At 61.0% G+C, this 19,637-nt stretch overlaps 1 protein-coding gene across 1 annotated transcript in view; it reads right to left on the bottom strand.

The window, feature by feature from the left end:
* LOC112061046 (gastrula zinc finger protein XlCGF57.1-like) overlaps window positions 1–19,637 on the bottom strand; it is a 104,987-nt gene that overhangs the window by 3,741 nt on the left and 81,609 nt on the right. The window contains exons 4-6 of the mRNA XM_065586570.1: window positions 2,700–2,819; window positions 698–799; window positions 128–235 (exon numbers count right to left, since the gene is read on the bottom strand). Of these exons, the coding sequence (XP_065442642.1) occupies window positions 128–235; window positions 698–799; window positions 2,700–2,819 (330 nt within the window). The remainder of the gene's footprint in view (window positions 1–127; window positions 236–697; window positions 800–2,699; window positions 2,820–19,637) is intronic.

Raw genomic sequence — 19,637 nt, 5'->3', positions numbered from 1 at the left:
AGTGGCTACCCAGGAGCCGGCACAACACAGCAAGCCCGGCTCACCAATTCCATACCGGGCCCCCCTGAGTTTCTAGCTTTTCCCGTCTTCCCATCCCCAGAGCTGCTCCGGGATCCGCACGGCTCACCTGGGCTGGGATAGCCGGGAATTCCACCTTCGCTCAGGCCCTGGGGATAACCAATGGCCGACTCATCGTCCGGCTCCACTTTCACGATAATCTCCGGGTTTGCGTCACCTGTTCACAGGAAAGAAAAAGCCTGACCCTCTGTTTCCTGTGGTCACTGGGGCCGGGGAGGGAGAACTTGCAAAATAGCTTTAAATTGGATTTGATTGCCCCTAGGAACACGGGCTGGGGTGTGTGTGTCTGTGTGTCATTCTGCAGTGTGTGGCAGACACAGCAAGAGACCTTGGATCTCCTGTCCCTGCCTGTGAATATATCCCCAGGGCCCCATCCTGTCCTCCTCCCACTTATTACAGTCTGCCCCAATCCCCCCCACACACACACATCCCCCGGCGGCAGGGTGCCCCGGCTTCTGGCAGCTCCTGTAGGCGAACCAGGACGCCAGACACCGGAGCGGTGTGTGCCAGGAGCTGGCTACAGCAGGTGCCACCGTGAGGAATCTACAGGCGGGTCCCTGAGTTCTTCCCCTCGCACCTGCCCCCGGAGACCGTCCCGATGGATCCCAGCACCACTCACAGAAGGGGTCGTCGGGACCGTCTCCTTCACCGTAATGCTGGGCACACTCGCCGTAGGAGTCGTCCTTGGGCTCCGTTTTGACCACGATCTCTGCTTTGATACCTGCGGAAAGCCGAGCACGTTGCACGTTCCCTGCGCCCACGGCACGGCTGCGAGGGACAGACTAGCTCCAGGGCAGCGTTGGACTCCCGCTGAGCTGCTCTCCCGCGGTCAGCGGCGTTCGTTTCTAGGGATCTCTTCCCTGCAGCGCGTTCATCCCTCGGGCACGCCAGGGAGGTCTTATCCCCGTTTACCGTCAGGGAGCTGAAGCACCAAGGGACCTGTCCCCAGCCAGAACCCAGATCCCCTAACGCCCCGGCCACCCGGCCTGTCCCAGTTACACTCGGGGACGTGCAGGGCACTGCGGGAAACGCAGCCCCCTGTTCATCGTGTCACTTCCTGGCAGGGATTCAGCCAGGCACCTGCTGCCCCCCAACGTCCGTGCAGAACTCGACGGTTTGCTGCTGCGCTGGGGGAGCCAGCCCCAGTCCCAAGGCCCGGCCAGCGCGCTTGCGCCGTGGGGAGACACGGAAACTCCTCTGCATCCTCCCAGCGCGAGGGCAGAGACGCCCGGCGGCACCGATTGGGGCTGCCCCATTGCTGCCAGGCAGGGAGCCGGACTCCAGCTAGAGTCGCCCCCAGCACTAGGCAGAGGGGCAGGCCGACCCCATAGCCCAGCCGGCTCAGTGGGGCCGCCCTGCATGCCCTGGGGCGGGGCAGGGCCAGTGGGACGGGGCGCGCTGTGCTCCCGGGCAGAGCTGGGTCACCCGCAGCGCGAGGGCAGGACGTGCCTGTGGTTCTAACCCTCCTCTGCAGACACTGCCCAACTCCTAACCGCCTGATCCCCTCCCAGCCCTTCCCCCTCCCCCAGCCGGCCTCCTCGGCTCTTCCCTGCACCTAGACTGGGAGCGCTGGAGGGCAGGGCCTGGCCTTGCCCGGCTGGGAAGTGTCTGCGCCTCATTTTCCAGGGGGGTGGAGGGAGCCCTGGCCAGCGTTTAGCCGGGCTGAGCCATGGCGCAGAGACAGCCCTGGAGGACGGAGCAGACAATCTCCAGCGTAAGGACAATAAAACGCTGCTCTTGGTGGTCGTCTTCATTGGCCTCTGGCCACTGGGGCCGCGCCCATCCCGTGTGGGGAGGCTGCCCTCCAGGGGCTGGCCGTTCCCCGGAGTCTGGGGCGGGACCAGCGAGTGGTTAAGGGCCCTGCTCTGGGCCCCACAGAGGTCTCTCATACAGGGCTCCGGTGCTCCACTTGCCTCTCCCGGCTATTCGACGCGTACGGCGGCCGCGGGGGCAGACGATACGGGCCCCTGGGCTGTGGGGCAGCAGAACCCTGAGCGGGGCTGGCCACACGTTCTGCAGGGCCCTGGGCACAGCCACTCGCTGGGTCCGATCACGCTGCCCCCCACGGCCAGTCCCCCCAGCTCCGTGCACCCATTGCTCCCCATGCGTGGGGCCCCTTGGCTGTGGCGCACGCCCAGCCCCGCACACTCCTGTGCGTGAGGCTCTGGGCACCTCCCCCAGGAGCCGGAAGGAGACACCCACGCACAGCCGTCCCTGCGGCCGCCCATCTCCACGGGAACAGGAGGGGAGCTCGCGTGGGGGGCTGCGGCGGAGCTCGGCAGGGGGAGTTCTGGGGGGGGGCATGCCCCCACGCAGCTGACACGGGGGGGGAGCAGGAGGAGCTAGTTGGCACACCGAGTCACCGTCTGCCAGGGCAACGCCCCACACCCGGCCGGAGCCAGCCGCTCAGCGGTGGGGTCTGTCCCTCCCCTGCTGCAGGGGAAGCCACGCTCACAAGGCCAGGGGGACTCACGCGGCTTCGGGATCCACTGTGCCCAGGGCCAGCCAAGGCTCCTGCCCCAGGAGCCCGACTCCAGGGGTTCACACAGGTCCCTGCTGGGTTTCCGGCTCGCCCCAGCCCCCTTCCCTGAGCTGGCCTGGGGGCGGTTAGCATCACTCACCAGTGCTGGGGTAGCCGGGGAGGTCTCGGTCCCCCAAACCCTGGGGATACCCCACATACGACTCATCGTCTGGCTCCACTTTCACCACAATCTCATGCTTCACGTCAGGCCAGCCTGCGCCTGGGAGGGGAAGAGAGAGAGAAGGGGAGAAGGAATCACGTCCCAGGTCCCCTCAGGTCTGTGGGACAAGCTGCCACTAATGCTGGGACAGTCCTGGGCTGGACTAACCCTCGGAGACTCTGGGCTGGACAGCCCCGGCTGGGGAACCTGGACTGGGACTTTGGGGTTCTTGCGTGTGGAATATTTTGTGCCCGTCCTTTCCCGGCCCAGGGCAGACAAATAACGCTTAGTTCACCAGAGAGAGCACCGGGGCCCTTTGGCTCAGGAAAGCCAGACCCGCCACGCGAGGCGTCCCTGTGCCGGGGCTCAGACCCACTCCCTGGGGACGGGCCCACGGCCGCGCTCCTCAAGGAGGGATCACGCCTTGCTCTGGGAAGACGGGTCCCGGCTGCACGAGCACAGGGGCCGCGCTGCTGCTTGACGAGCCCCTAGGTCTGGTCAACTCGTCTAGCTCCCGGTCAGTCCCAGCTTCCCTTCTGTGGCAAAGGCTCCAGTGCTGGTAGCGACCCTGCAGCTCCAAGCACACCCGGCTTTGATCACCTTCTGGTGCAGCTCGGTCGCTCGGGGGCCGTTCCATGGTCAGAAACAGCTGGCAGGACGCAGGCAGCCCGACTGTAGCAGTTTATACGGGTTCCCCCAAGATCCTGGCTCTGCCTGGCCTCCCTTTGCCGGATCAACTCCAGGCGGAATTTAGCAGCACTCACCTGTGCTGGGGGCACGGAGAATTCCCCCCTCTCTCTGCTCTGCGGGCGCCCCCGTGCACGGCTCCTCTTCCTGCTCCGTTTTAATAAACACCTGGGGTCTGACGTCAGCAGAACCTGCAAGGACCGAGAGTCACAGTCTGGTTCCCGGGGCACCGACACTGGCAGATACTTTTCAACCTATTTAGCTCATCCAAGAGCAGGTTCAGAGGTGACTCCACCGCGCTCTCGAAGCACCTCTGGCCCGAGGGAGCCGTTCAAGCCACGGCAGAACAGCACTCGGGGGCTGGAAGCTGAAGTTAGAAACATTCGTGGGAGCGCTGCGGGGCGGGGGATGGACCGGTCGTTGGCATCGCCTCCCCGGGGGTGGGGTGGGGTCTCCCTGGCCTGGAGTCGGTAAAGCGAGAGCGGCCGGTTTCCTGCTGAGCAGTCCGGGGGGGCTCAAAGCACCACTCACCTGTGCCGCAGGTGTCCGGCATTCCCCTCTCTCTCCTCTCCCTGCGCTCGCCCACACGCAGCTTGTCCCCTCGCTCCATCGGAGACGGGCTTTCCGCGTCCACCGGGGCCTGCCCAAGGGAGAGACGAGTCACGCTCTGGGCCTCCCCGGGTCACCCAGGGCGCAGCAGGAATGATCCATAACCCAACGCCCAGGCAGCATCTGCCTTTAACCAGAGACACGTTTCCTCCACGGCCCACGGGCTCAGGCCAGGCAGTGAGGACGTGGGGCATGTTTGCAGCGTGAGGATTTGAACTCCCCACACATTGGGGTCCCAGTAACCCAGGGCCGTGTGCTCCCCAGTGTCTCCCCTGCCCACGCCCACAACCTGTGCTATGCTCAACCCTCTCTAGTTCCTACCTTCCCGCTCCCCGCCCTGTTCCTTCCCCTGCCCCCCTTCCCCGGCACCACACGATCTCCCTCTTCCTTCCCCTGCCCCCCTTCCCCGGCACCACACGATCTCCCTCTTCCTTCCCCTGCCCCCCTTCCCCGGCACCACACGATCTCCCTCTTCCTTCCCCTGCCCCCTTTCCCCGGCACCACACGATCTCCCTCTTCCTTCCCCTGCCCCCTTTCCCCGGCACCACACGATCTCCCTCTTCCTTCCCCTGCCCCCCTTCCCCGGCACCACACGATCTCCCTCTTCCTTCCCCTGCCCCCCTTCCCCCGGCCCCACACGATCTCCCTCTTCCTTCCCCTGCCCCCCTTCCCCCGGCCCCACACGATCTCCCTCTTCCTTCCCCTGCCCCCCTTCCCCCGGCCCCACACGATCTCCCTCTTCCTTCCCCTGCCCCCCTTCCCCCGGCCCCACACGATCTCCCTCTTCCTTCCCCTGCCCCCCTTCCCCCGGCCCCACACGATCTCCCTCTTCCTTCCCCTGCCCCCCTTCCCCGGCACCACACGATCTCCCTCTTCCTTCCCCTGCCCCCCTTCCCCGGCACCACACGATCTCCCTCTTCCTTCCCCTGCCCCCCTTCCCCGGCACCACACGATCTCCCTCTGCAAATCCCTGCACCCACTTCCCCGGGACTGGCCACTGATGGGGGTCAGGAAGAGGCAGTTAGACCAGAAGTGGGCAGGGGTTTGCAGTGGGCTGTAGGAGCCAACCTCCAGCTAATGGAGGCAGAGGGAACTGCCCAAGGGCCCGTTATCCCATCGCTGCTCCCAGCGGAGTTCTTGCCCCTTCCTTTGAAACGACTGGCCACAGTCAGACCCAGCACTACAGTCCCTGCCCCTCCCCGAACGCACGGCACGCAGCCATCGCCGAGCTCCCTGGGGCGCCGGGCAGCCACGCGGGAGACAAACCAGAAACACCCGAGCTCTTTGTTAGTGATGAACTCCCTGGGGCATTTCCCCGTCTCCTGCCACGCCCTTGGCAGCCACTCCTCACCGCGTCATCCCTCCAGAGGAGACTGGCTACTCAGGGCGCGGGACGCTGACTTTCCAGCCGCCGGCAGAGACCGGGACTCACGCTCTGCTGGTCCCTTCCCACACTTGCATCTCAAAGGCCCCTTTGTGTCATTTCTTGCTGGTTTTCCAACCCCTCCCAGTTCAGCAGCAGCGAATGTAGCCCACGCCGCGTTCACCCTCCTCCCACGTCACTCACAAAGCCATTAAATAAATCCAGGCACCCCGTCCATCTCAGAGGCACCCCCAGCAGAGCACTCCAGCGGGCACGTTACTGCCTCCCTTGTCCTTCGCTTACGGTCCCGCCGCCAGCCTAAGCCAGAACTATTGCCAATTAGCTGCCACCCTGTGTGCTGGGCTGTGCCAGAGTCACCAGTGAGCTCTGCTTCGCGCCAGCCAGTGACGCAAAGCAGAAGGAACATGAGAAGAACACGGGTATCCAGTAGAGCAGCCAAGAGAACAGGGCCTAGAGCTCGGAGACCGACACGCCCGCCCGGCTGCACCGGGAGCCAACTAGACATGGAGCCATTGATCACTACCCGTTGAGCCCGACGATCTAGCCAGCTTTCTATCCACCTTACAGTCCATTCATCCAGCCCATACTTCTTTAACTTGCCGATAAGAATACTGTGGGAGACCGTATCAAAAGCTTTGCCAAAGTCAAGGAATAACACATCCACTGCTTTCCCCTCATCCACAGAGCCAGTTATCTCCTCATAGAAGGCAATTAGGTTAGTCAAGCACGACTTCCCCTTGGTGAATCCATGCTGACTGTTCCTGATCACTTTCCTCTCCTCTAAGTGTTTCAGAATTGATTCCTTGAGGACCTGCTCCATGATTTTTCCAGGGACTGAGGTGAGGCTGACTGGCCTGTAGTTCCCCAGATCCTCCTTCTTCCCTTTTTTAAAGATGGGCACTACAGTAGCCTTTTTCCAGTCATCTGGGACCTCCCCCGATCGCCATGAGTTTTCAAAAATAATGGCTAATGGCTCTGCAATCTCACCCGCCAACTCCTTTAGCACCCTTGGATGCAGCACATCCGGCCCCATGGACTTGTGCTTGTCCAGTTTTTCTAAATAGTCCCGAACCACTTCTTTCTCCACAGAGGGCTGGTCACCTCCTCCCCATACGGTGCTGCCCAGTGCAGCAGTCTGGGAGCTGACCTTGTTCGTGGAGACAGAGGCAAAAAAAGCATTGAGTACATTAGCTTTTTCCACATCCTCGGTCACTAGGTTGCCTCCCTCAGTCAGTAAGGGGCCCACACTTTCCTTGACTTTCTTCTTGTTGCTAACATACCTATGGTTACCATACGTCCTCTTTTTCCCGGACATGTCCGGCTTTTCGGCAGTCAAACCCCCGTCCGGGGGGAATTGCCAAAAAGCCGAACACGTCCAGGAAAATGGCGGCTCTGCTCCTCCCCGACTCTTCGGCTCTGTTTAAGAGCCGGGCTGCACGAGCGTTACCGGCTTCGGGCAGCACTGTGCCTACGGACCCTGCGCCGCCGGAGCCCGGGAGGGGAAGTGCCCGGCCAGGGGCGCAGGGTCCAGAGGCATAGGGGCTGCCCAAAGCCCGAGCGCTACCGGCTTCACGGTTTGCCGGGCAGCCTCCAGACCCTGCACCCCCAGCTGGGCGCTTCCCCTCCCGGGCTCCAGCTACGCTGGGGAAGCGCCGGCCGGGGCGCAGGGTCTGGGGGCTGCCCGGCAAACCCTGAAGCCGGTAGCACTGGGGCAGCCCTTTCCCCCTGGCTGGGAGTGGAAGGGAGGAGGGGGGCGGAGTTAGGGTGGGGAAGGGGCGGGGTTGGGGCGGGGCTAGGGGTGGGGAAATGGGCGGGGCCAGGGCCCGTGGAGGGTCCTCTTTTTTTATTTATGAGATATGGTAACCCTAAACATACCTGAAGAAACCCTTCTTGTTACTCTTAACATCTCTTGCTAGCTGCAACTCCAAGTGTGATTTGGCCTTCCTGATTTCACTCCTGCATGCCTGAGCAATATTTTTATACTCCTCCCTGGTCATTTGTCCGATCTTCCACTTCTTGTAAGCTTCTTTTTTGTGTTTAAGATCAGCAAGGATTTCACTGTTTAGCCAAGCTGGTCGCCTGCCATATTTACTATTCTTTCTACACATCGGGATGGTTTGTTCCTGCAACCGCAATAAGGATTCTTTAAAATACAGCCAGCTCTCCTGGACCCCTTTGCCCTTCATGTTATTCTCCCAGGGGATCCTGCCCATCTGTTCCCTGAGGGAGTCAAAGTCTGTTTTTCTGAAGTCCAGGGTCCGTATTCTGCTGCTCTCCTTTCTTCCTTGTGTCAGGATCCTGAACTCGACCATCTCATGGTCACTGCCTCCCAGTTCCCATCCACTTTTGCTTCCCCTACTAATTCTTCCCGGTTTGTGAGCAGCAGGTGAAGAAGAGCTCTGCCCCTAGTTGGTTCCTCCAGCACTTGCACCAGGAAATTGTCCCCTACACTTTCCCAAAACTTCCTGGATTGTCTGTGCAATCCTGGAAGGCAGGACTAGGCCTCCAGATGGTAAATGCAGCGGGTGAGGGACACACACTCGAACTGGGGGGTTAAAATTAGTCTTGATCTGAAGCCAAGTGGAGCATTTCACAGATTCCAGCCATTCTTATCTTTACCCCGTGAAACCACGAGCTTGTCTCGCTCCTGCCTCCCGCCCGGTAAAGCTCCAGCGACCGTTCTAACCGTGCCCACTCCTCTAGGGAAAAACGGACAGTGACATTCTCAGACGTAGCTGCACCCCGCTCCCCGCTCCCCACCGGGCACAGCGCCGGCCCCGAGAAGTCGCTGTTGCAGCGCAAGGAAAGCTCCATCTTTTGCTCGTTTACGATGAGTGTTTACACGGTGCCAGAGGCGGGAGCTAGGAGCTTTCCAGACACATCGATCCAGTGACTGTTCCTGCCCCTGCCCCTGGGAGCTTGCAACGTAAGGGCTGGATTCTGCTCGCCTCCCTCCCCACGCAGAGTCGTTCGCACGGGGAGAGATGCGCATCTATGGATTCGGGGTTTGCCGGTTGTTGTTCCGCCCCCTCCATTTTTTTGTAAATCTCCTTCCTCTGAAGCATTGGGGTGCCACGGCTAGAGACGGGACGTCGGGGGTGGGCCGGGGCGCTGAGGGGGCACCGAGCGTTCTCGCTCTTGCTGGGCTGCCTGGTTCGTGCCCACATGTTCGGGGTTTAACTCATCGCCATGTGTGGGTGGGGAAGAATTCCCCCCTCCACCGCCCAACTCGGATTGCCAGTCACGTCGGGGGAGGGGGCGCATTGCCTTTCTCTGCAGCCTGTGGGGGCCGGTCCCTTGTCAGGATTATTGGGGTGTCTCACATCAGCATTTCCCTGACACTGCGGTGCACACGAGCACTGGGGCCCCTCCAAGGCTGTAGTCTCCCCGTGGGCTGCGATGCTCTGGTCTGATCTCGCCGTTGGGGTCAGTGCGCGGGTGCTGGGGGGCGCTGCTGGCCTGTGTGGCAACAACATCAGACCAGCCGATCGCGTTGTCTCTTCCGGCCTTAAACTCTATGATTCTGTGACTCCGAAAGGTCTAGGGCTGCTCTCCACCTCTGCCTTTATCCTGGGCACGCCCCACATTTTAACAGCGTCATTTTAAAAAACCAACGTAAAGAAAAGGGGGAATTGTCGAGCCGTGTCTGTACCGGTTAGCACAGGCCATTAGTACATTGTTATTCTCTTTGCAGTGTCTGGTGCAGGGCGCTCTGCGAAACAAGAACCCGGTCCCCGCGCCAGATGGCTCAGTCCCTAGGACCCCGATACTGCAGCCCGTTGGGAGCGGCTGACCTCTGGGCCCGCACGGAGCCCCACGCAAGGCAGCTGCTTCACAGCAAGTTGTGGGAGCAGGGCCGAAGTGCAGGACCAGAGACAGCAAGGGGCTGACACAGACGAACAGGGGCAGGGGAGCAAGAGGACACGGCAGCACTGAAACAGGAACCTTTTGCACACTCGGCGATAGTCTCTGGCCTTGTTTAAACCCTCATGTGAGACAGCCCCTTGATGGCCAAAGTCGGAGAAGTCACCGTCTACACGACGGGCAAACGGCACCGGTACTAACAGCAGTGGACAGCGTTTACCCAGCTGCAGATGGCTGTAATCCCCAGTGTAAACACACACACAGCTCGCCACCTGCCCAGCCATCCCCCGGCCGCTCTCTGCGGGGCTCTCCCCTCCCCAGGGCTGCCACCTCTCGTGAGTCTATCACCGTGTTTGTTTAAAGCCCCAGCCGCCGGAGTCAGGAGACTCTCCGCTTTCACGGCTTGTGAAGAGAAGCTTGACAATGTGAAGCAAAGACACCGTAAAGGGTAAGAAGCAAATCAAACAAACCCAAGGTTTAAAAGCCTCTCGCCAATCCCATGATGCTTTGCAGCCTGACTCATGATTTTTGATCACATGAGGCTGCTGGCAGTATGGCCTCCCCCCTCCGTTTATCATCATCCCTCTCGGTGTTATGTCCAATCGAGACCCAAACCTTCTTTATCGCCCTCCCACGGTGACTGGCCAGGCCTGGACCCTGCCGGCGCCAGGACGCAGCCCCGCAGGACAGGGAAGCAGATAGGGGAGGATTTCCAGAGGGAGAGAGACTATTACTGTCACTTGCACCTCTTGCTACCTCCTCTTCTACCCTCTCCACAATAGCAGGGTTGGGAGGGACCTCGGGGGGTAACTAGTCCCACCCCCTGCTCCAAGCACTTGCCAGGCTAGGGTGCCCAGAGGCGACAAGGGAGTTCAGGGACGGAAAATAAGGCCCCGATCCGGCAACCGGATCCCCGCCGGCAGATCCAATTGCAGGACCAGGGCCAGATCCTCCGCTGGTGTCGATCCAGGGAGCTTGGCTGCCATGGATGGAGCTGGTCCGATTTCCACCAGCGCCGGGTTTCTGGCCCATCCCCTTTTCCCCCCAGTCTCAACTACAGTTAAACACAAATCACCATTTCCCCCTCTCCAAAGATCCCCTCCAGGGGGGACGCAGCCGAGGAGCCGGCGGTGCCCGGGGGATGGGGAACATGGGACGCGCTGGTGGCGGATGGCGGGGGAGCCCGGGGACCCCCGCGTGCAGCGCTGCGGCCCAGCCATTGTGCTCCGGGCGGTGCCTTGTCCTGGCCCCCGGCCCAGCCCGTGCACCCCCCGTGCGGCCAGGGGCGAGTCGGGCCAAACGTGCCCCCCCGGGAAGGGCTCTGCGGCCGCGGTGGGGCGCGGGCGGCGAAGATTCAGGTCCCCCGCACGGCAGAGCCCACGGCACTTGCAAGCCCCGGGGGGAGCAGACGAGGGGCCCATTTACGGGGGGGGGGGAGCGGCTCCGCCCCACAGATCCCCGGCAGCCCCGCCGGGAGAGCGGCTCGGTGCGCACAGCCCAGCCGGGGGCTCCCCAGGGCGCGCCCCGCGCAGGGAGCCGGAGCCCGGGCACTCACCCGCTGCGCTGCGCTGCGCTGCGCCCGGCTCCCCTATGGCCGCCGACTCGGGAACTTCTCCGGCCCGATCGGCCGCGGCAGGGGCAGAGACAAAGGGCTCCGCGCCCGCTGCATCCTGGGAGCCGTAGTCCGCGCGTGGACACGAGCTGCGCCGGGGCGCAACAGGGGCGCAGGACGCGCGCACCTCGCCGGGACGCGGGGCCAGGGCGCAGGGTTCCCCGCGCAGCGCCAGACCGGGAGCGCTGGGAGCCCGGCCGCGCGGGACTCGGATTCCCCCGGGCTGGGGCCGGGAGGAAAACTACAGCTCCCAGCTCCCAGCAGCCGCGGGCGGGGCCGAGCCTCCGGCTCCGGTTTGGCACCGGAGTCTGCGCCCCGCTCCCTCCCCGCTGCCCCAGCGCCGGGACCTCCTGTGTCCGGCCTGCGCTGCGGGACCGAGAGGCTGCGGAGCCGGCCTGAGCTCTGCAGCCCCCCCGCCCCGCTGAGCCCAGACTCTCCAAACCGGATTAGAAATAACCCGGTGTGAACAGACCCGGCCTCTCGCAGGCGGTGCCGGGTGGAAGGCAGGGCAGGGTCGCTGCGCCCATGGTCCGGCCCGCTCAGTCTCCTGCTGCTGGGGCTGGCTGGGTTTTCATGCTGCTTTGCAGAGACCTGCATGGCTCAGGGTCCCCTTCCCGGGGCACAGAACAATCAGTGTCAGCAGTGCTTCGAATTTGTCCTATTCCGGCCCCAGTCCCACGTGCGGGTCCCGGTGCTAGGGGCTGTACAGACAGGAGCAAGGAGACAGGCCTTGCCCTAGTCTAGAGCACTTGCAAGCCTGGGTGATGAGCAGAGGCCAGGGAGGGATGATGCAGACAGGCGGGCAGGGCCGGGGACAGGTTCGGCTCCAGGGTTTTGGCCGCCCCAAGCAGCCAAAAAAAAAAAAAAAGCCGTGATCGCAATCTGCTGCGACAATTCGGCGGAAGGTCCTTCGCTCCCAGTGGGAGTGAGGAACCGTCTGCTGAATTGCCGCCGAATAGCTGGATATCCCGCCCCTCTCCTGAGCAGCCGCCCCATGCACCTGCTTGCCAAGCTGGTGCCTGGAGCCAGCCCTGGCCGGGGAGAGGAAAGGAAGAGGTATCCAGTCACCTTTAGCTATTGGATCCCAGTGACAGAAAGACCCTTCCAGCCAGGGGCTCAAGTATCAGGGGGTAGCCGTGTTAGTCTGTATCTACAAAAACAACAAGGAGTCTGGTGGCACCTTAAAGACTAACAGATTTATTTGGGCATAAGCTTTCGTGAGTAAAAACCTCACTTCTTCGGATGCATAGAGCCAGGGGCTGTAGCACTGACCCCATGTGCTGGGCGGGCTGCGTGGAGCTGGGTTCTGCTTAGTGCAAGCCTGTGTCCCGGACCCAACATTGGGTCACCGCCAGAATGTTTCCAAGGGTCGTGTGGCAGCTCCTGACCCACGGCGCTGGCTGGGCTCGCCTCCCTGCTCCAGGCATGGCAGCCTCCGGGGTCCCAGCGCCACTCGGGTCTGGCCCAGGCGTCAATATGACCGGGGTCCAGGTAGGCCAAATGTGAGCGAGTAGCCCCGCAACCCCCCGAGCCAGGTCACCGCTCCACTCGCACAGCTTTGGTCCAGCCGTGGGGGCGGGGCCAGACCTAAGTGATGCTGCAGCCCCCGAGTTTGGAACGCCCTCAGCGGAGAGCCCAGCCCCACAGCACGGGGGCTGCAGGAGCCGGCACTGTGGGGTGAGTGCTGGGCAGGACCCAACCCCCACGGAGGCAGGATGTGACCGAAACCACCCTAGGGCGGGGCTGTTACCGGGCGGGGCTGTTACCGGGCGGGGCGAGCAGGGCAGCTGCCCAGGGCGCAGAGCCGCAGGGGTAACTCAGCTGGTGACACCAGGTGGCTCAGGCCAGCCCCACACGGGGAGGGAACATCACCTCCAACCCCCGACTCACCTCACCAGGCCACCCAGCCTGTCTGGGTTGGGGGAGATGCAACCAAAAAATCGGGGGGGGGGGGACAAGTGACCCCCGCATGTCTCCTCTGGTAGGGGGTGCAAATCTGCTCCCCCAGTCTGAGCACTAAAATGTCTAGTTATGACTCTGCCCCGGGGCCTCCACCCCCAGACTATTTCCTGGGTCACGATGGGCCATAAACATGACAAGTGGGTCGAGAACCCCTGTCGTACAGCATGTGCAGAAACACACAGCCTGCCCTGGGATGGGGCCAGGGCGCAAACCCCAAGTCTCAGCCGGCGGTTTGGTCACTGGCACGAAGGCTGCGGAGGTGCTGGGTCTCTGGGCTCAAACCTGGCGCTGTCCTGGCTGGTGGCAGCCAGAGGGAAAGAACTGGTTCTGCCACTGGCTGGGGCTTTCAGGGGCCGGGTGCCAGCTGGCTTTAAGGAAGTTATCGCAGGATTCTCAATCCTACCGGTTAGACCAGAATCTCACCGCCCCGCTCTCATGCTGTGACTGGTTTGGAAAGTTTAGATGTAGGTGAGGCAGGGACTCCTGCCGCCCGGCCCAGGGGCAGAGTCTGGCGGCTTGAACCTTTCGGGGCCCCATGTTCAGAAAGGCGGGTGCAATCCATGTGCCGTACAGTGCGTGCAAACGTTCCTCTGCAGCAGGGCACGTCTGTGTATCGGGGCTGCCCGGGGCGGGATAAAGGTTTGATTGGCGTTTGTTTGCAACGGTCGCGTGACTCGTGCGTGGTGAAGCCCATTCTCCATGGGAGCTGCTGGAGGCTGCTCCGGGATTTGGATTGGTGACGTTACCGAGCGCGTCGCTATCCTGCGTATATTACGTAATTCCGTCAAATCCAGTTCTGCACCTACCTGGGCTGTGTAACCGCTGGCGTTTCTCCTCTTCCCGCTTTGCTTGTTACGCCCTCTGGTTCACCTTGCCTTCGAGTGCCAGCCCTTTAGGGCCGTCTCTTGCCATGTCTTAGCACAGCAGCTAGCGCGGGGCCCCTCCTCACTGGATATATAACACATCTATAGAATATGGAGATATCCCATCTCATAGAGCTGGAAGGGACCTTGAAAGGTCATTGAGTCCAGCCCCCTGCCTTCACAGCAGGACCAAGTACTGTCCCTGACAGATTTTCCCCCCCAGATCCCTAAATGGCCCCCTCAAGGATTGAACTCACAACCCTGGGTTTAGCAGTGAGGGTAATTAACCACAGGAACAATTTACCAAGGGTGCTGGTGGATTCTCCGTCACTGACCGTTTTTAAATCAAGACGGGATGTTTTCCTAAAAGCTCTGCTCTAGGAATTACTTCGAGTAATCTCTGGCCTGAGCTACACAGGAAGCCAGACGAGATGATCACAATGGGTCCGTCTGGCCTTGTGATCTGTGAATCTGTGGCTCTGTCTATCAGTCCATCCCAGGATGACTCTGCGGCACCTGTGATGTGGCTGTGCATAAGGCAAAGGCGACCCTAGGCTGCATCGGGCCTGGCAGTCCCCGTAGCGATGGAGACGTGTTAGTGCCCTTGTACAAGGCGCCGGTGAGACCTCCGCTGGAGCGCTGCGTGCAGTTCTCGTCACCCGTGTTCAGGAAAGAGGAATCCAAACGGGGACCGCTGCAGAGACAGCCTGGGGGCGTGGAGAGCCTGTCTTCTGAGAGGAGACTGGGAGCTTGGCCTGGAGAAAAGCAGTTGACTCTCAGAGACGAGGCTAGCACCAGAACAAATGGGGGTGAATTCAGGCTGGAAATGAGAAGAAGGTTTCTAACCGTCAGTCAGAGGAGTGAGGTTCTGGAGCAGCCGCACCCCCAGGAATAGGGGGGGCAAGAAACCTAGCTGGCTGCGAGAGGGCCCCTGAACAGGTGGAGATGCTGCAGTGGCCTCCCGAGGCAGGGGGCCCTTTCAGTCCTTTGTTCCTGTGAGAGGCGGTGTCGAGGGGTCAGGGACACAAACTGGCTGGCAGGGAAAGGGGAGGCTCAGTGCCCAGCCCTGCCTCACCCAGCAGCTGGCCAAAGCGGGACCCCCAGGAGACTGACCAGGGAGCCAGAGCAGGCCCCGCACCAGAGAGCCCAATGGGGGCCAAGGATCCAGACAGCAGGCCAGAACCAGAGCCCCCAGCAGGGAAAAGGCTGAGAGCCAGGTGGGCTAAGCACCCGGCGCGGCTGTGAGCCAACTATTAACACGGGTCCATTGGGGAGAGGGGCACCGTGGGGCATGCGTGGCCCTCACCTCAGCAGGGACCTGGGCCAGGCAGGTGCACAGCCAGCCCCCACCGACCCCCTCCGACAGGGTGGCCCGCCGAGTGCCTTGAGCTCATCACCTGGCAGCCCTGCCTCAGTTGCCCACCCAGCACCCTGGTGCGCCTCACAGGCACCCCCTGCCTGGGAACAAGGGCGGGGCTCGGGGCAGGAGTGGAGGAAGCCCCCTAAAAGGGGGGGGACCACTGGCGCCCGAATCGTGGCCCTGCCCCTGCCCCACACCTCCCCCCAAGGCCCCGCCCCCCTACTACCCATTACCCCCGAGGCCCCGCCCCTGTGCTGCCCATGGCCCCTGAGGCCCCGCCCCCATGCCACCTTCTCCCCATGCCACCTTCTCCCCGAGCCCCCACCCTCACGCCACCCATTCCCCCCGAGACCCTGCTCCCACGTCGCCTCTTCCCCCGAGACCCTGCTCCCATGCCGCCTCTTCCCCCCAAGACCCTGCTCCCTCGCCGCCTCTTACCCCTAATACCCTGTTCCCACACTGCCTCTTCCCACCCCCAAACCCCTGCTCCCACGCCGCTTCTTCCCCGTAAGGCCCTGCTCCCACGCTGCCTCTTCCCCCCGAGCCCCCACCCTTACACCACCCATTTCCCCCACTGAGACCCTGCTCCCACGCCGCCTCTTCCCCAAGACCCTGCTCCCATGCTGCCTCTTCCCCCCGAGACCCTATCCCATGCTACCTCTTCCCCCTAAGGCCCTGCTCCCACGCCACCTCTTCCCCCCGAGCCCCCACTCCCACGCCACCTCTTCCTCCCGAGACTCTGCTCCTACGCCGCCTCTTCCCCCCCAAGTCCCTGCTCCCATGCCACCTCTTCCCCCCGAGACCCCGCCTCCCGCTCGCTCCAATCCGCCACCTCCCGCCCCCGCCCCCCTCTTGCCCTTACGGCCAGTAAAAAGTGATGGGGCCCGTGACAATGCTGCCTATGGGAACCAGCTGAGGTCACTCAATCAGGGTGAACTGCAAACAGAACGGGGCAAACAAACCCCAAACGCTGGTGGATATTCCAATACTTAGATTTACCAACCAGCCCAAAACAGCTTCTGTATTACCTCACTGGTTACTCAGAGTCCAACCAACGCAGTTCCCTTAAAGTGCCCGGCCTCAGGCCTCCGTCCAGACACACCTGTCAGATATGATGATGATTACTGAAAATCTTCTCTCATCATATAAAAGAAAAGGTTCTTCCAACCCCAAAGGATCAGCCACACACCCAGGTCCAATTATAACTTAGATCTTACCCAAAATACACACTATAGTCAATTCTTATTAACTAAACTAAAATTTATTAGAAAAGAAAAGAGAGAGAGTGTTGGTTAAAAGATCAATATACAGACAGACTTGAATTCAATTCTTCAGGTTCAGATACACAGCAGAGATGAGCTTGTAGTTGACAAAAGTCCTTTTAGAAATAGTCCGGAGGTTATAGTCCAATGTCCATATTCAGGTGACTCCAGTCAGTGACTGGGGATCTCAATCCTTGTGGGTTAAGGTTTCCCCCTCTTGAAACCCAAAGCAGATCTGAGATGAAGCAGGATCGTGTCCCAGGGTTTTTATACATTTCCAGCAGCCTTTTGGCCTGAGAAAACAATAGGCCTAACTCTCCTTCTCCCAAACATCCTGGCAATTAGCACAGGGTAATTTATCCGTTAAACAGTTCAGATAGAGGTTACCACAACCTTCAAAGAGACATAGAGACAATAATACAATTTTCCTCAAGTATCATCATAAATGTTAATATTCCTTTTTTGATCTTTGAATCAAAGCTATAGCAATAGACAAGACTTGTTTGCTGACATCACAAGACCTGAGCAAACATCTCCCCTTCTACCTCTAACAATGCAGACTTGCATTTCACAGCTCTGTTCATTTACATATCTTCTTAACCAGTCTCTAAAGTTCAGCCACGTCAGGACAGTCTGTGAGTTAATTAACTCTTTCCGGCCCTGTCAGCTTCCAATGAGATATTAAATTACACTCATAACGTCACAGGGCTATGGCCCCCTAGCACGCACACACACACACACCCCGTTCCGGCGCTCCTGGCTCATCGGCCACCAGGGCCGAGCAGAGGAAGGTGCTTGGGCCAGGCCTGACCATTACCTGTGACGGGCCTGATCACAGCATTGTCCAGCTGCAAACAGAGCAGCACCGCCGAGTCCCAGTTCCTGGAGGGGCTCGGGGCCAATACTCCAGGGGGCCCGACAGCCACAGATCGCAGGGCACGGCGGCTGAGTGGGAACGGCCACGAACCCTCCAGCCTGAGAACCACCACGTCTCAGGTGGGCCCCTTCTCCTCACCTACTGTCCAGCGAGTGCACATCACCCTCTCCCCCGCCTTGGGTTTGGAATCATGGTGGTCAGGAATAATTTTAACCGTTTTAAAACCGTCTAAATCACAAGCGGGGGGAAGCCGGAGGGGGAATGAGGCAGCAGCAGGAGAAGGAAGGCAGCATTTGGCTTATAACCTTTGAACCGGATCCTCCCATCCTAGGCTGCGAAGCTGCTGAACAAGGTGTGCTGTGCACAACTGCCCCGTGCTTTGTACTAAGCAGTGGCCAGTCACTGATGGAGATTAAAGCCAGACGAGACCATCCCGTCCGACAGCCTGTCCAGCGCAGGCCAGGGTCACCTGTTCTGAGCCCAGCAACGTGTGTGTTGGCAAAGGCACCTCCCGGACGGGCAGCCACGTCCCTTGGCAGTGTGCGCCAATGGTTACTCGCCCTCCCTGGGCGCAGCGTGGGCCTCGTCTCTCCGCTGAATTTGGTTTCAGTGAAGCTAAGTGGCCCCTGGGGACCCGCACAGCAGCTGGGCACGTGCACGAGAACGTCCAGATGGCAACAGGAGCCCAAGGCTGCCAGCGGGCGCTCCCCAGCGGGTCCAGAGCAGAGCATGAAACAAAGGCAGCTCTAAGTTACGTAGCAAGGGGTGAGCGGGAGCGTTGCACTGCACCAAAGGCTCCGGCTAGCACAAGCTGCATCACCGTCCAGCGCCCTCCGGTCCCTGTTGGCAGCAGCAAGTAGCACGCGCCCGGCTGGTATCAGGCTGACGTTTACCCCCCGCCTCATTGGCGTTGGCTCTGCAGCCACGTGGCATCTGACGGAGCCGGGCACGGCGGATGCACATGAAGCCCAGCCAGCACCGGGCGCTTAGTGGGGTGTTGCCCCATGTCCCCGTGGTTAGGTGTCGATAGATGTTTGGCTGCATGTGGGTTCCCTCTGTGCCGCCCCAGCCCTGGAGCGAACCGCCCAACGACCACATCCCGGATACACTGGCCAGGAGTGCGGCCTTTTGTTTAAGCCATGTTACTGCCCTGCCGTTACGTGCACTGTACGGTTTTTACGTTTGTTGTTTCGGGATGTGTTTGCGTCAGTCCTCGGTGACTCCTTAGCAACGTGTGTTTCTGCAATGTCCGGCCTGGTCTTGCCAGACTCTGCAAGCAGGGCCTGCCTCAGACCAGGCCTCTGGTGCAAGGGCGTATGTCTCAGGCGCTCGTCCTACTACGGTCACGTACCATTGTGTTGCCTGATTCCCACTAGTCGCTGGCGCGTCGGGGCTAGTCAGGCTGCAGGGTGCCGCACAGTGTGACGGGGCAGCAGGGTAAGCCCCGGTGTTTTTCAGTCGCTTCCAGAGCGACTTTATAAAGCTGCACGATTTACCAGGGACGCCCATCCCGGAGAATTGTGTGACACGTGGACTCTGCCGGGCGGGAGCAAGCCTGGGCACTGCTCATGGCAAGAGGAGCTCCCAGTGGTTTGTGATACCCGGGACACTGATGCCAGCTCAAGGCTCAGCTCTCTGCCCCCGTCCTAGGGTTTCACGCTGACTGGGGAGGCTGCTATTTGAAAGCCGATGAATAATTTCCCAACTACAGAGACCTCCCTGAGCTCTGTAACCTGCGAGTGGGAGCTGATGACAACCGGCCCCTCTAGAGAACAGGAAATCGCTAGCGTAGCATTAGTCTCTGGAGGGTTATGTGCCAACGGATTCACACCTGGCCAGCCGCCCAGCAGAACTGCCTGTTTCCTTAGGGGCTAGCCATTGGTGGTGGAAGAAGAACTGACAGTTGAGAAATGGATCATCAGACCACTGGTCCACAGCACGGGGCCCTCCTGGGGCTGTGAACGTTTCCACTTGGCGGTTGGCTCTGGGCTGGCAAGCACCAAAACACTGCAGCGAGCTCATCCCCCTAGCCAGCCGCTCTGCCCGTATCGCGCCCTCTCTGCGTCCCTCCGCTGGAATCATGCAATTCACACGGACAACGAGACGCAAACGTTTCACAGCCAGGGCACCTAGCCATTGGGCAGGGGTGTGCTGAGTCTCCATCCCTTGGAGCCTTTCAGTAGAGACTTACGCGTTGTCTCCACGGCCATTTGACAACACGAACCCGCTCGTAGGGGGTAGAAGTACTGCCGACAAACAGCATTTACTCTGCCCGGCTGCGTCACTAAACGCCGTGTAGTGTAGGCAAAGCCTGACTCGCTTTCTAACCACGAGCTCAACCCCGAGTTGCTGCCCTCAATGCCCGGGTGTGCTGGGTGAGGGTCTGTGCTGTGCAGAT

Source organism: Chrysemys picta, chromosome 2 (genome assembly GCF_011386835.1).
Source record: "Chrysemys picta bellii isolate R12L10 chromosome 2, ASM1138683v2, whole genome shotgun sequence".
Taxonomy (NCBI): Eukaryota; Metazoa; Chordata; order Testudines; family Emydidae; genus Chrysemys; species Chrysemys picta.
The sequence above is the reverse complement of the archived record's forward strand: the minus strand, read 5'-3'. Positions and strand labels throughout refer to the sequence as shown.